This window comes from Theropithecus gelada, chromosome 13 (genome assembly GCF_003255815.1).
Source record: "Theropithecus gelada isolate Dixy chromosome 13, Tgel_1.0, whole genome shotgun sequence".
Classification (NCBI taxonomy): Eukaryota; Metazoa; Chordata; class Mammalia; order Primates; family Cercopithecidae; genus Theropithecus; species Theropithecus gelada.
This window is the reverse complement of record NC_037681.1, coordinates 11,619,377-11,635,949: the sequence shown is the minus strand read 5'-3', so window position 1 is coordinate 11,635,949 and position 16,573 is coordinate 11,619,377. Positions and strand designations below refer to the sequence as shown.

Below are 16,573 nucleotides of genomic sequence, written 5' to 3'. Positions count from 1 at the left end.
CGTCACACCGGAAACACAGGTTCTGGCCACAGAGGGACACTGTGGTGGCAGCCTTGCTACCAGCACCTCAAATTACCTGAAGAGCTCTTTAGCTTCCAGGAACTGAAGTTGTGCAAACTGTATAAATCCCGCCTGCTGCAGAATTCTTCTGTACATTACCTGTAAGGAAAGACAGGTGTCATCTCTTAGCGAATCTTGAAACCACCACGGCAGGGTTAAATTCATCTAACCCTAAATAAATGTTTGTTATAACATAGACATGTAAAATTACAAGCTGAGGAAAAAACAAGGTGTATATGAAATGACATATGTCTGCCTCTTTGTGGTTTTATTTTTGTAATTCTCCAATGCTTCCCAAATGCACTTCTTGATCTCCAATTCTCCTCCTTATTAACTCACAGGGCTTCAACGAGGCCCTGCACTTGTGATTGCTGAGATGGGTATCAGCAACCCTGGTGTTTCTGGCAGTCCAGGAACTGCCTGGCCTTCTTCCACTCTTGTGGAATTGAACTCACAGTACCACCTTTCAGAGCATCCCTCAGAGCACAGGGCCAACTCATTTCATAACAAAACAGATAAACACCCAGGCTTTCTTAGCCAGAGATGCAGAAATGCTGCACATTCCATCTCCTGCTGGTGATGTCCAACCCACACTAACACACCAGCATCCGACACTCCTGCAATAACGGGGCCAGTTCATCGTGTTTACTCCACTATGACCCACATTTCCATGACTGCTTTGTTCTTGTTACATCCAGCAATAGCAGAATGCACGTTAGGAATCTGCTGTGTGGCGTCTCTGATCCCACGGCCCGCTCCGTCACCGTCCAGTATGGCTGGCGTCCAAGTCCTGCCCATCGTCTATATGAAATGGCTCCTGGACGTGTTTCTTCACTCTGTTCCTATAGACGCCACCACCATAGCCCAGGCTCTAATCGCCTCAAGAGTAAAGACTGTGTTTTAATTAGTCTCTGACTTTGACACCTCCTCTTCCTAACACATCCTTCCATTTGACAGCCACACATTCCGTGAAGGCACGGCACATACATCACTCACCTAGCATCTCCCACTACTAGCCTAGTGTCTGCCATTCAGTCGGTGCTTACTGATCCATTTGTATGAAACTCCACTTCCATTGTCACTCACTATCCCCATCTTACAGGTACAAAAACTCTGCTCAGAGATGTTACATTCTTAGCCCCAACTTACTAAAGTAAGAATCGGTTGGACCGTGATTTAAAACCAGGCCTTTCTGATTCCAGAGGCCAGGTCTTTCCACTCACTGATTCTTTCAGGTACACAGCAGGCAGTTGGTATGTCACCCACTGAAGTACAAGGGAAGTGGAGCCCCAGTGCCAAAATGCTATCAATTCTGTTCTCTTAAATTACTTTTCAAAGGGCTTTCACTCAGCACCCGAAGACACGGTGGAAGGAAAAAAAAAAGCTTTCACTACACAGTAGTTTTAAAGGACTCTCAGAAGCATAGCAACCGTTCCTCACCTACTTCCAGTAGAAATCCCTTTAGAGACGTCAGAAAAAGCAGGCTGCTCAAACCTTTCAGTTTTCTTTTTACCATCTGTCTTTATTTTTCTGCCCCGAAACCAGCCATTTCTGACATAAAGACCGAACCAATTATGCCACCCAACAGTAAGCAAAAGGGAGTGAGGCAAAGTTCTGTTGCCTGGAATGCCAGTAACATTTCCGAAAGCAGAAATACTAGAGGCCAGCCACTTAGCAAAAGGGATGCAGAGGACCCATCAGCTGCTGGAGAGGAATTCTCAATCACACCCAGGCTTGTTGAGGAGAAATCAGCTGAACGGCAATTTATTCCTTATGGCGGTAGGATTCAAATGGCATCCACTCTTCCCCTATCTGCAGGGAAATGGAAATTACTTTTGTGGACATTCCAAATCTCAAGAAGAAGGGGTTATTTTCTATACTCTAGTCTGGGAATGCTACACGCGCACTTCGAAGGGGAATGCCAAGAGGTTCTTCGTCCCGGATGTAAGCATCACGGATGCGGAAGCCCGGGATGACACAGAGAGCACCGTCGGATTCCACCTAAAAATGCCTGATCAGAAACTTTACCAAGCATGGCCAATTCTTGGTTCTCCCAAGCTGACGGTCTCATTCCCAAACTGTCTACTACCATCGATGCCTCCTCCTGCTCTCTGCTCAGGTGATCCTGGGCTATAAAACCTGGAGCCAGGTAGGCTGCCAGGGAAAAGACGAGACGGATGAATACATACGAAGGACAGAGAACAAGAAAGTCCATTGATCTCCAGAGCTAACTCATCAGTGGAAGCTCCAAGCTTCTTTTTTCATTACCAGCTCATCCCTCATTATAAGGCAGTGGTACAAATTCCCAGGTGAAGAGAATAAGTCAACAAATTAGCCCTCTAAGGAGCCACCCTATGTCTACTCTGTACAGAGGCTGCAGGCCAGGCTTAAGAGGCTGCATGGATTCTGGAAGCAAGTTGAAACTGAAGTCAAAATCCTTATTATTAGTATTATCTTTCTGAACTGACATTTCTAACATTTGTGATTTGGGGAACTGGAAGAAGATTCTAATCTAAAGATTTCTAAAACTGTTTCCAAGGCTGCATTGTCTAAGTTAAATATCACACAAGCGCTTCTGGAGAGAACAGTTCCTCCAAACACTAAATTCAAAGGGCAGCTTCTCTCATGGCTCCTTACTATGCACTGCCTAACCAAATACACAACCTTTCAACTAATGGAATGTTACTCAGCCTTAAAAAGGAAGGAAATTCCAACACATGCCACAACACAGATGAACCTTGAGGACAATATGCTCAGTGAAGTCAGCCAGTCACAAGACAAATACTGAATGATTCCCCGGATACGAGGTCCCTAGTACAGTCAGGTTCATAGAGACAGAAAGCAGAATGGGGGCTGCCAAGGGCTGGTGGGGGTGTAGGGCAGGGAGGTGGGGAGTTAGTGTTCAACAGTACAGCATTTCTGCCTGGGAAGATGAAAGGTCTGGAGATAGAGGGTGGTGATGGCTACACAGCATGGTGAATACACTCAATGCCACAGAACTACACACTTAAAAATAGTTAAAATGGTAAAATTTATGTTATGTATATTTTACCACTTTTTTTTTTTAAACTTCTCCAGGTAGATTTTTTCCCTTTACTGAATTTTGGTAGTAGCCGAAGTCTTCTCATTTCTGTGGTGATCTGTGGTGGAGGCTGAGGTGAAACGCTCTAAAATCAGAATGTGTGGGTCTGAGTGCAGGCTCTGCCCGTCATTAGCTGTGTGGCCGTGGGCAGGTTATTCTGACCCTCCACATGGCATCTTCATCTTTATAAAGGGAGCAGAATCAAGCAACTTCAGAGTTGGGGTGGGGATTAAGAGAGTGCAGTTGGGTGTGGCCGTCACAACAGTGCCTGGAGTGCAATAAGCACACAATAAATGTTGTCTCTGTGTTCAGGCTGAGCCTGTAATTAGCACTCCTAACTAATCCCAGGCTTTAACTTTCTCCATCACCTTCTAGGTCTGTCTGCTTGATTCTATCACATCTCTGTGAGTAATGGAGGGAGGTGGATAAATCCTTTTCTAATGAAAGAAAGACTTACAGAAAATTAGATTTTAAAAGGAAACTTCCTATGAGCAGCTGGAACAACCACACGGTGGCAGCACCGACACTGTCACGTGACAAAAGCCAGTTCCTCAAACATGGCGCCTCAGGTGGCTACACCAACTCCTAGGCCAAATGTGACACAAAAACACATCAAGTGGTGAGGCGTGGACAAGGAATATAATGGAGTCATTTACTGCAACTCAGAAAAATATTTTCTTTCAAGTCTGTAAAAACTGGATAGGTCAAATGTGGGCTCAGACTAGAATATTTTTCATAGCTATAGTAAGAGTGTTTTGAGAAAGGTGACAACCACAACCAAATGAGTTTGCAAATACCACAACAGGACACACACCATGTAAACCTTGGAGCTGAGGGGAGATGAACAGGCACACAGGGGCGACGCAGACTCGTAAGCCAGTGCTGACGACAGCACGAGCAGGCTGCCTCTCCCCTTCCTGAGCTTCCCTCTCCAGGGCTCTCGGCTATGACTGGTTCTTTAATTCAGGGATGGGATGGGGCTAAGAGGCAGTGGGTCACCCTGACTAGATTATACGATCGACTGCAGACCTGGAGAAGGGAAACTGGCAAACACAGTTATTGCCAGCCAGCTACCAATGCACAGAGGATAGTCTACTCCTGGCATGGGGCAGACCACTAAGATTCATGTTATAATGCCGCATTACATGGAGAATATAACAGGAATATATGAGACATAAGTATCATTCTTGTAAGTATAGACAAATTCTACACAAAAATTGGCATGAATGTTACCATTTTAACTATATTCATACTAACCCCTTTTTTTTAACTTATTAAAAAACCATGTAAGTTATTGTCTAAACAGAAACATCTTTCCCAAAATATATTAGGTGGAACATGAGGACCATGGCATTCTCCTTGTTAAAAAGGCAATGCGTCCTGATTGAATAAATTTGTAAACAGGTGTGTATGTATGTGTATCTATATATGTAAATGTTACATAAAATATATAAACTGAAATGCACTTACTTGTGTAGATATAAAAATACAACTGTATCATGTATAAAATGATGCATTTCTATATATACAGAATATCTATATCTATAGAATATAGATATAGATAAATATATAGTATATATATATATATCCCTTCTTGAGGGTGCACAGAAAGATAAAAATATAATAATACATAAAATATACCCTCTTAGGGAATCACAGTAAGTATTAGAATATTAGAGGCTCTCAAAAAACCTTCAATTAAGAAACCCAATTAACTTAACCTTCCAAAATAGAATCTTCCTCCCACCCTGCACCTGTTACTGTCCCTGCACAAGTGTTTGGTGAAACAAAGTGGGAAGCCTTGATTCAGAAGGAAGCCTGCAATGGACACATGCAAAGCACAAAAAGTGGTCAATTCCAAATATGGGAATAGGGAAAGGAGGCAGCGAGGTGGTGGCAAGAAAAGAGGGAGAGCACACATAAGCAAAATTTACAAAAAAAAAAAAAAAAAAAAAAACAAAAAACAGGTCCAACTTCTCTTGGGAAGGATATACACAAAAAATTGCAACACTGGTGACTTAGAGAGAAAAATGATGTGCTGAGGAAGAAAAGGACATTTGCCATTTGATTTTTCTTTTAACCACACGCATGTATTTTTTTCTTCTGTGCTTTTCAAAATTCAAAATTCCTAAGTAATATATTCAATAGGGCTCAAATTTTGAGGCACTGAAAAGGGATACAGCGAGCCCTCTCATTCCTGTCCCAGCCAGCAGATGCCCTCCAGAAGGAATCAGTGCTATTAATTTCTTGTGTAGCCTCCCAGAGACATGTTATGTATTGACGAGCAAATACTTTTACGCCATTTTAATAGCGGTAGCATGTTATGCAGGCTCACTGGCACTTTGTGTAACTTATTCCACCTTAATGCTATGTGTTAAGCCCTAAAGGCCTTGACACTCTTCCTGGCTGCACAGCGCTGCAGCCCCTGTCTGGGCTATAATACATTTAATCATGTCCCACTGGCAGCCTCTAGGTTTTGTGGTTGTTGCTTTTTAACAAACAATAATGGAGTGAAAAGTTTTCTACATTTGTTATTTCGAATTTCAGTGATCAGATCTGTAAAATACACTTCTGGGTATGGAATTGTAAGTTTTAATGTCGACAGATGTTCTTGAATTGCCCTCCCAAGAGGCTGTATCAATTTAAATTATTACAGGACACCTGAAGGCACCCGTTTCCCCACTTTCACCAGGACGGTATTATCAAACTCTCTGATCTCTGATAATCTAATGAATGAAAAATGTACTGGTGTATTCTTATTGTGCATACCTCTATATGAGAGACAAAGCATCTTTTCATACATCTATTAGATAGGCAAATCTTTTTTTTTTTTTTTTTTTTTTTTTTTGAGACAGTCTTGCTCTGTCGCCCAGGCTGGAGTGCAGTGGTGCAGTGGCACAATCTCGGCTCACTACAACCTCTGCCTCATGGGTTCAGGTGACTCCTGTGCCACAGCCTCCTACGTAGCTGGAATTACAGGTGCATGCCATCATGCTCGACTAATTTTTGTATTTTTAATAGAGACAGGGGTTCACCATGCTGGTCAGGCTGGTCTCGAACTCGTGACCTCAAGTGATCCTCCCACCTCAGCCTCCCAAAGTGCTGGGATTACAGGTGTGAGTCACTGCACCTGGCCAGCAATTTCATTTTCTATAAAATGTGTTCACATTCATTTTTCTATTGGGCTATTCATATTTCTTTCATATATCCCAAGGAATTCTTCAGATATTAGACAAATTAGCTCTCCTTCTGTGCTGCAAACTACAAATATTTTTCCTAATTTGCTATTTCTCTTGAATTTGTTTATAGGTTTTGCCATGCAGGATGTGTATATGAGAGAGAGAAAAAGAGAGAGAGAGAGAGAGAAAGAGAGAGAAAGAGAAAGAAAGAGAGAGAGAGAAAGACAGTGTATGTGTGTGTGTGAATTTAATTTTTTCTTTATGGATTCTGGGTTTTCAAATAAATTATTTAAAAATATTCCAAAACCATCTGGGCACGGTGGCTCATGCCTGTAGTCCCAGCACTTTAGGAGGCCAGGGTGAGATGACCTGAGGTCAGGAGTTCGAGACCAGCCTGGCCAACATGGTGAAACTTCGTCTCTACTGAAAATACAAAAAATTAGCTGGGTGTGATGGCACGTGCCTGTAATCCCAGCTACTCGGGAGGCTGAGGCAGAAGAATCCCTTGAATGCGGGAGGCGGAGGTTGCAGTGATTGTGAGATTGCGCCACTGCACTCCAGCCTGGGTGACAGAGCGAGACTCCATCTCAAAAAAATAAATAAATAAAATGTTCTAAAACCAAGGTATTTGGGAAGGTGGTGGCTGTTACAGACGGAATGCTTGTGTCTGCCTAAAATTCCTATGTTGAAATCATTCCCCCTAGGGTATTAGGAGGTATAGTCTTGGGGAGGTAATTAGGATTACATGAGGTCATGAGGGTGGAGCCCTCATGAATGGGATCTGAGTAGTGCCCTTATAAGAATACTGAGAGAGCTTCCTTCTGTCTCTGCCATGTGAAGACTGAGAAGACGGCCATCTACGAATCAGGAAGCTGGCCATCCCCAGACACCAAACCTGCAGACACCTGGATCTCGGGCTCCAGACTGAGAAATAAATGTTCGTTGTTGGGGTCATCCAGTTTATAGTATTCTGTTCTAGCAATCTGAGATGACTAAGAAAGTAGGGGTACAGTTTTTTAATCTCTCAGTCTCCTCTGAAAAGAGACAGAATGATTGATTCATAATAGCACTATTCACCACAGCCTAAGGTGGTAGCAACTTATTCATCGACAGATAAATAAGCAAACAAAATGTGGTAAGTACATACAATGGAATATTACTCGGCCTTAAAAAGGAAGAAGATTCTTCTGTGCTGCAACATGGATGAACCCTGAGGACATGCTGCTAAGAGAAATAAGCCAGTCACAGAAGGACAAATATTGTGTGACTTTACTTCTGTGAGGTTCCTAGAGTAGTCAAAGTCATAGAGACAGAAGTAGAAGTGGGGATTGCCTGGGCTGGGTGCAGAGGGAATGGGTGGCCATACCCTCTGGGCTGGGTGCAGAGGGAATGGGTGGGAAGGAGGAGGTGACTTTGCAGGCTCCAATTTGCCACGTGTGCCAACATGGAGAAATCTGACATAAAAGAAATCTGTATGCTTTGAGCCTCTAAGCAAACAGATCAAGTCACTACAAGGGAAGGAAACCCAGATTGTCATCAGATTTTGCACTGCAACTCTATCATGGTAGAACATATTTAGGTTCCTCATTGAAAGATAAGACGAGTGGAGGACTTTGTATCCAGCCAAACTGGCCCTCAAGGATAAAGTCTGCAATGAATTGTCACTGTCATCAAGAAGCACAAACTCAAGAGACAGTGTCCCCATATTCCCACTGTGAAATATCTCCCAGAGGACTGCTTTAGAAAACCAAAATGACTGGAAAGACATCAACAGAAAATTTGATGGTGAGCATTCAACACATATTTGTCCACAGAACTAAGAGACCAAATAGCATGCGGAAGGCTCGATGCTCTCAAGAAGTACAGACAATACAACCATCAACAAATAGGGAAGAATGAGAGGTTATACAAAAAAGATGAGACGCTTGCTGACTGCCTTCCAGGTACCGGCTGGGAATTGAGGGCTATTCCTCCAAAGCAGATGCTGAGGAACACAGGGGAACAGTGATGAAGACGTTACTGGCTAATTTCAAACACAGCTCCAAGTGGGGAGGCAACAGACAATAGAAACCCTCCCAAAAAAGAGAACGTAAAGGAATTTTATAAGGTGGATAATATTAAGGTAACCATTAGAACAAAAAAATACAACACAAATACACCAAAAGACAGAAAAGAAGGGAGGAAGACAGAGAGACACAGAGGGACAGTGGGAAGAAGGAAGGGAAAGAAAATGAGGGGGGTAGAAAGGGAGGTGGCGGGGGGAGCGGGGGAGAGACAGAGACAGAGAGAAAGAGAGAGAAAGAACATGCAAATAAAACAGACCACACAGTAAAAGGAGGGAGGCAGTGAATAGAGTGAAGGAGAGAAACTGAGTTTAGACTTCTTTGAATATACTTTGTTTTACTGATTTGACTTTTGAGCTCTGTAAATATTTTAGATAATTATAAAACAAATTAAATTTTAAAAAGCAATCCCCAAAAAAATCAAGTCAAATGAAACAAATGAACCTAACTACATATATAAGAGCTGGTGGCAGAACCACACAGAGGAGAACTACCCCACGTGACATTAAAACAGTAATTTGAGTGTACAGCCTAGCGAGATTTTCCCTAAGGATTAAAAAAAAAAAAAAGCAGAGCAAAAACATTCATTGGACGAGTGTGGAAACACGAGCACTGACCAGATACCCAGCACACAAAGGAATCAGTGATGATTTGGGGGAGTGACGACAATGGTACTGTGGTTACATTTCAAAGAGCATCAGTGCCTTTAGAGACATGTATTAAAATGTTTTTAGATGAAATGGAAAAAAAAAATCTATCAGAGCTCAAGCTTAAATATAAACACTATCCATATTGTGTGATAGAAATGAAGTAATATTTTGTGTGTGACACAAACCTTTGTCTATAGAGCAGGATGTCCCTTTACTGTCTCTTATTTTAAATACAGCATTCTAAACTGTAATATAATTTAAGGCCTGTTTTCTAAAGTTCTGAACAACCCTTTTGGCTCGAAGAAATGATCCTTAATCCCAGCCCCACAGTCAAACTTCTTGACAAACCCCTTGCTAATTCAGAACTCAGAGAAGCGAAACCAGCCCTTGCTTTAAATGAAGGGAAAGGAGTGCAACGGTGAAGAAGTCTACTGAGCTCAAGCTTCTCGTCCTTCCCCTTCCTGATTTCTTAAAGCTTGGGGTCTAGCACGTGGTCACAAGCACTCTAAGACTAAAAGAAGCAATGTACTTAACCAGATGAGCTGAATCTAATCCTTTAAAACATACACATTTATGAAAAGTCATTTCTGAATCTTTTTTTTTTTTTTGCATCAATATTGTTTTATTGTTTAAGGTTTCCATTTCAAACGAAAACCCGGTGCTGTCAATCCATTATACCACAGCTCTGCTGAAGTCCAGTTGGAAGCTCTGAATTACTCATTAATTCTTTCCTTGGTATTAAAAGGAAAGAACTTACCCAGGACCTAGGGGAGGGAGAAGCGTGGAGCTGAGGGGTGAACTGATAAATGGTATGGGCCGTAAATTGCAGGTGCATGGGGTAATAAGTCCTTAGCTCTGCCCAGAGGAAAGGGAAGGCTTAGTGAAGAGGAGATATTTAAGCGAGTTATCAAAACCATTTTATCAAGTAGAGACGTACACTCCAGTAATTGCAGGGTAAAGGGCCCCACGGGGAGTGCCAGCCTGACTTAGCCAGCCTGATGTCCAGAGGCATGGCTGATCTGCGCTGCCATGTCTTGTCTGTGAAATGAGGACAATGGTACCAGCCATGACCGAATGCTTTTGAGGGTTAAAACAACAAATGTTTTTAGATGCCTTGCAGGGTTCCTGACATATCATCGGGCTCACTGCTCGTTTGTTCTCTTTGTCTTCCACCCTTTGAGGCAGAAATGTAGAATGTAGGAATGTGCTTCACAGGAGCGTGTGTAAGTGTGTGTAAAAGACAAGGAGGCCACAGAAGAGGGTGGGGTCAGCCAAGCTTCAAGGCTGTGGACTTGACCTGGGCAACGAGATGCCCACTAAAGTATTCTAAGCAAAGGACTTGGTCCGTAATTGAGAAAGATCATTTCCACATAGTTGCACGGAAGATGGACTGCAATCACACATGGAGGCTGTTAAAAACGCGGGCAAAAGTGAGCATGGTCTGAATACCAGCAGTAACAATGGGAACTGAGAATAATGGGTGAACTTGAGATAATTCTGAGGGTGTATTTCCAGGGCAGGAGATAGGAGCTTGCAGTAATACAGGGAGAAGCGGGAAGCAGGTTAGAAAAGAAACAAAGCAAAACAAAACACCCTGAGATATCAGATTGGAGAACAAGATGACTACTATCACCTAATACTGACTGTGTAGCTCTACTCTGGCAAAGAGCATAGGGGAAAAAAGAGCAAGAATCAGATAAAGGGCATTGAAAGCCTCTGTAAGAAAATGTTAACACGCTTAAAATGTGCACATGGTGTGTGTGCAAGGAGGGAATACTCCACAATGGCAGCTGTGGAAACCTTGGAACGTGGCCCCCCTGGACTTCCACACATCCACTGAGGGCAGCTCGCAGGAGAGGAGCAGGGGCTGAGAGTGCGCGTGGCAGTGGCAGGCCTGCGACTGGCGATCTGCCTCTGGTCTGCACCTTCCCCTCCAGGGCACCCGAAGCTCAGCAGCTTTCTTCTTTTTGCCTTTGCTGCCCCCTGCTGAACGCTAGTAGATCAGTCTCACTCAAAAGACGAACAAAGATGAAAAGTTTATCAACGTTTAAATGTAGAAAAGAGGTCCTGTCCACCTTCACAGCCCACAACAATAAATCACACATCCCGTCTTCTTTCACTTTCAGAATCTACCCTTTGCTGCATAAAGCACCTGAGGCCAAAGAGCATTTCATTCCACAACAATCACACTGTTGTCTCTAAAATCTGACCAACATTATTAACAACTTTTTATTATTAATTTAGATATTCATACGAAGCACACAAACATATCAACATTATGTTTTGTTCCTCTCAAATATAGAGTAACTTGAACAACCTAACAACTCATCAAGTAATAGTTTTTAGGAGACCCGATTTATATCAATTGCATTTGCTCTACCAACTATATTTAAAATGAGTGTTTCTCAAGTGCGTTAAAAATGCCCTCCTAAGGAAATCAACTAGATGGGGTTCCTACAATATCAACCTAGTTGGTAAAATGGTTATCGATATGGTTACAGTAAATCTATAGTAAATAGATTTACAGTATTACTAATCTATAGTAAAGCTTTTCCTATAGATGATAGAAATCTAAACTTTAATTCAACAACTTCCTGACAAATACAAATTCTAAATTCGGAGACAAATTAATCTGACTTCACTCTTTTGCTTTATAAGAACTGTGTTCTTGATCCTTCTCTGAAGGTCCACGGAAGAGGAAAGTTGATTAGAAATAGAAGCCCATACCTAAAGTAGCAGAATTAAGTCAGAAGTTGGAAGCCTGACTTCTCCGCTGTTGCCAGTGCCTTCTTGGTCACAAGCTGTTCGACCGCCCGAAAGCCTGTTTCCTTATCTATACAATGTGGATTTGTTGAGAAAATTAAACAACAGATATAAAAGCGGTGTGTACGGCCCGGTACATAGGAAGGGCCGATGCACGTTAGTTACATCTGAATGTCCTCTAACTGGTGACTTAGAGGCATATTTCTGTGACCAGTTCATTACAAACCTGAAATTTGTCCTTCGGAATGTTCCTCCGGGCTCCTTTTGCTAAAACCAAAGCCTCTTCTACTCTGCGGCTTGCTAGGAGATCCTGTATTTGTTTTTCCAAAGGTAATGGAGCCAAGATGTAAACTCCTTTACTTGTGGCAACGATCACTCTTCCTGGGAAGAAATTGAGCATTGTCGGAAAGAGAGAAAACATACTGCCTGCAAAAAAGCACAACTGCTTCCCCAAACTGGATCATTACCTGACTTGTTGAACAATTTCCCCCGAGTTTTCTCAAAGGAATTCCTACAACAATTATAAATTATAATGCTTTTCTTTTTCCCACACTGTCAACTGTCAGGAAAGGGCAAACTCTTACTATGACATTTCCAAAGAATAACATCTTGGCTTTTTTTGCCTTTTTTTTTTTTTTAATTGAGAAGTGCTGGTAAATGTAAAATCAGTGTAGGAAACACATGATACATAGCCCATTGAAGACGGAGAGTGCAATCGGGGAACATTATCAATAAGAATACACACCATTTTTATAACATTCTTTTCCCTCCAAGTTAGTTTACATAAAATTAAAATGTTAACGTGATATTTTGAAGCATGAGATAATATTTCATCCTCATTTGCCAACCAGAAATACCTCCAAAGTCTTGCCATTAATATTTTCATCTCCCCACAGTCCTGCACGTTAACCTGGCCCACTGCCATTGTCATTTTACCTGTGAGCCCCTCCACAGGTAGTCTGTGGAAGAGTCAGAACCGCGGTCCTAGACGAGCTCCTACTCCTAAGCTTCCAAATTAAATTTGGTTCCCTTCTGCAGAAACTTTCAGCTAAGCACCACCTGTTTACAGGAAACAATCTAACTCTGTCTGTCTTCTGTAGCACAACTAAGGCAGTTTTTCTCATTCCCAAATGACATTCTGTCCCTCCTCTGTCTGGAGTCACTTTTCCCAGGAAGCCTCCCTGTGTTCCCACCCTGGGCGGGTTACATCCTCCTCCTCTGTGTGTCCACCACACCCTGAGCCCGCCTCTATCACTCAACAGGCACCGCACCCCAATACTGCTCTGTGTGTGACCCCAGCGCAGGCACCGGAGCCCCACTGGAATTAACCCACTCAATGGCAGGAACACGGAGCCTTCTTATCTCCTGTAAGCATCTACAAGACAGCACTTGGCACAGCGAGGGTACTAGAATCCTTCGTTTGGTGAACTAAAATCCTTAAGTGGCAAATGCAACGCATACATCTAGACTCGTTTGTTCCTGGTTGGAAGAAACTATGATAAAAGCCATTCGTAGGTCAATTGGGGAAATCTGAATACTGGCAGGACAGGAGAGGGTATCATAAATTAATGTGAATTTTTTTCAGGAGTGAAAATGACATTGTAGTTTTGTAGGAAAATGCCCTTATTCTTGGGAGATGTGTGTGAAAGAATTTTGGGATTAAGTATCATGATATCTTCCTCTTACTTTCAAATGGCTCAGCAAAATGGTAACAAGTATTGAATCTAGGTGAAAGGTTCCTGGTGGTTTACTTTGTCTCTCTTACCACTTTTCGGAATGCTTCCAAGTGTTCAAAATAAAACTGAGGAAAAGTACAGTAAATCCTTCAAGTGGCTCACCATACACACGAAATGAAATCCCTCCTGCCTCCGCCTCCCCGATTACCCTGGTCTGCTGCAGCCTCAGGTCACGCTGCCCCTTCACACACACCATGCACTACGGTCACAGTGAACTGCTTGTGTGGCCTGAAGCCCACAGTACCGTCTTTAACGGATTCGCATACACCTTTCTCTGTACCAGAAGGTGCTTTCACACAATATCTGCTTGGCTGACTCCTACGCATCCTCAAAGGTTTGGCTAAAACAGCACCTGCTTCAGGAAGTCCTCCCTGCTATCTCTAGGAAATACTTTCTCCTCTGCTCTCACAATGGGCCTTATTCCATCGTGATCACGCTTTTATGCTGCCATAACTATTTGTTTAAATGTCTGTCTCCCCACTAACTGTGCAGCCCCTGAAGCACAGAGGCTGTACTGGAGTCATCTGTGTATCTTCTATGCCTAGCGCAAGGCCCAATTCCTAAATGATATTCACTGAAGAAATATCACAAAAGAGTTAAGGAAATTTCACTAAGACTTCTATGTGAATGAGTACCTTCAAAGTCCTGTAGGATGTGGCCCTCCTTAAAGGGCAGGGTCTGCTTCTGTTGCTGATCCAACATGCTGTGGACTGTGATGAATTCGTCATCGAGCGCTATGACGTATGGGAAGGACACAGCCGCCCCAATCACGTTCTCCGACCAGTGCACGGGGGCGCGCTGGGATATCCCTGCGACTGTGGCAAACATGCCTAGAAGTAAAAAGAAAGAGTTAGGTGGGCTTCCAAATAAGCATGGTGTCTTTTTCCTGTAGCTATGTCTAGATGCAGAACGTCCCCTGCCCACCAGCAATTTTCTTGTACGGTCTTGTATTTCAAGAAAGGAAAAATAATATAATATGTTGTATGTGTGAAGAGCCCTACAGGAATTTATTTCTGTGAAGAGAACTACCTTACCCAGAATGTATATCTGATATTTACTTCCAATTAAAAATGAGGTTGTAATAATATTACCACAAACTTAGTAAAATAAAAAATAAAAAATAAAATAGGCCGGATGTGGTGGCTCAGGCCTGTTATCCCAACATGTTGGGAGACCAAGGAGGGCAGATGGTGCTTGAGCTCAGGAGTTGGAGACTAGCCTGGGCAACACGGCAAAACCTCAGCCCTACAAAAAATATAAAAATTAGCCAGGTGTGGTGGTGCACGTCTGTAGTCCCAGCTACTCGGGAGGCTAAGGTGAGAATACTTGAGCCCTGAAGGTCAAGGCTGCAGTGAGCCATGATCATGCCACTGTACTCCAGCCTGGGCGACAGAGTGAGAGCCTGTCTAAAAATAAATAAAATAAAATAAAACAAAATAAAATAAAAATGAGGTTAAAAATACATTTCCATATAAGCCACATGACGATTTATAAAGCATGTGTCCTCATGAAAGCATGACGATTTATAAAGCATGTGAGGACAAAGTGACTTTCAAATAGGGTGCGATCCTGAGGATTCTGCTGAATTTCTGCTCAAAGAACATGCCCTAGATGGCACAACTCTCGTGGTCACATGGACACCACCACCATCGCCCAGCCTCACCCTGGAGGTCAAACAGGGTCCCTGCATTTACCTGCTCACGGCTGAACATCGCCCAGAGAACTATGCAGCACAGAGGCCCTGATGATTGTTCTTAAAATAAAAGGGGCAAGGGCCTGGGGCAGTGGTGCTTGTCTATAATCCAAGCTACTTGGGAGGCTGACACAGGAAGATTGTTTGAGCCCAGAAGTTCAAAACCAGCCTGGGCAACATAGTGAGACCCCATCTCAAAAAGCACTGTCATAGGACAGTGCTTTAAACCACAGGTTTAAAGTCTGGTGTTTACTATGCCATAGACAGAATCTGTATATAGGTACGGTGTGAGAGGTGTTACAAGTGATCTTTCAGTTTGCTTATAATTGTGCCAGTTACAAGCAGAACAAAACTTAAGAAGGTTGGTTCATTTAGCCTGATGCCCATGTAGCTGAGACACAGTGCATCATAAAGATTATCGACTATTATTTCCCATCAGTCCTAACACTACAACCAACAAAGGATGATAATGGAGTACAACCTTTTTTTTTTTTTTTTTTTTTTGAGACCGAGTCTCAGTCTGTTGCCCAGGCTGGAGTGCAGTGGCACTATTTTGGCTCACTGCAACCTCTGCCTCCTGGGTTCAAACGATTCTCCTGCCTCAGCCTCCCGAGTAGCTGGGATTACAGGCATGCACCACCACGCCTGGCTAATTTTTATATTTTTAGTAGAGACGGGGTTTTGCCATGTTGGCCAGGCTGGTCTCCAACTCCTGGACTAAGGTGACCTGCCTGCCTCGGCCTCCCAAAGTGTTGGGATTACTGGCGTGAGCCACTTTGCCCAGCCTATAATCTTTATAACTAAAACAGTTAGGTATTGGTACATGAATAGGCAAATGAACTGAGAGAATAAAACAGAAAGTCCAGAGACAGACCCAATACATTAGGAAATTTAGTACACATTAAAGGCCATCATCAGTAAGGAAAATATAAACTCTTTAATCAGTTTGCTGGGAAACTGGACAGCTATATAAAAAAGATAAAATTGAGGTTGGCCACAGTGGCTCACGCCTGTAACCTCAACACTTTGGGAGGCCACGGCAGGCAGATCACTCCAGTCCAGGAGTTCAAGACCAGCCTGGGCCATGTGGTGAAACACAGTCACTACAAAAAATACAAAAATTAGCCAGCCATGGTGGCGGGTACCTGTGGTCTCAGGTACCACAAGGGGAATGAGGTGGGAGGATCGCTTGAACCAGGGAGGCGGAGGTTGCAGTGAGCTGAGATTGTACCACTGCACTCTGGCCTGGGTGACAGAAAAATACCCTGTCTCAAAAATAAATAAATAAATAAAAATTTTAAAAAGATAAAATTCAATGTATTCCTTACACTCTTCACTAATAAGAAA

General features: G+C 42.9%; 1 protein-coding gene across 3 annotated transcripts in view; it reads right to left on the bottom strand.

Moving 5' to 3' along the window:
* Window positions 1-16,573, bottom strand: part of TGFBRAP1 (transforming growth factor beta receptor associated protein 1) — a 77,440-nt gene that overhangs the window by 33,069 nt on the left and 27,798 nt on the right. For all 3 annotated transcript variants that reach the window (XM_025354758.1, XM_025354760.1, XM_025354759.1), the window contains exons 3-5: window positions 14,169-14,363; window positions 12,024-12,178; window positions 77-159 (exon numbers count right to left, since the gene is read on the bottom strand). In XM_025354758.1, coding sequence (XP_025210543.1) covers window positions 77-159; window positions 12,024-12,178; window positions 14,169-14,363 — 433 coding nt within the window. The remainder of the gene's footprint in view (window positions 1-76; window positions 160-12,023; window positions 12,179-14,168; window positions 14,364-16,573) is intronic.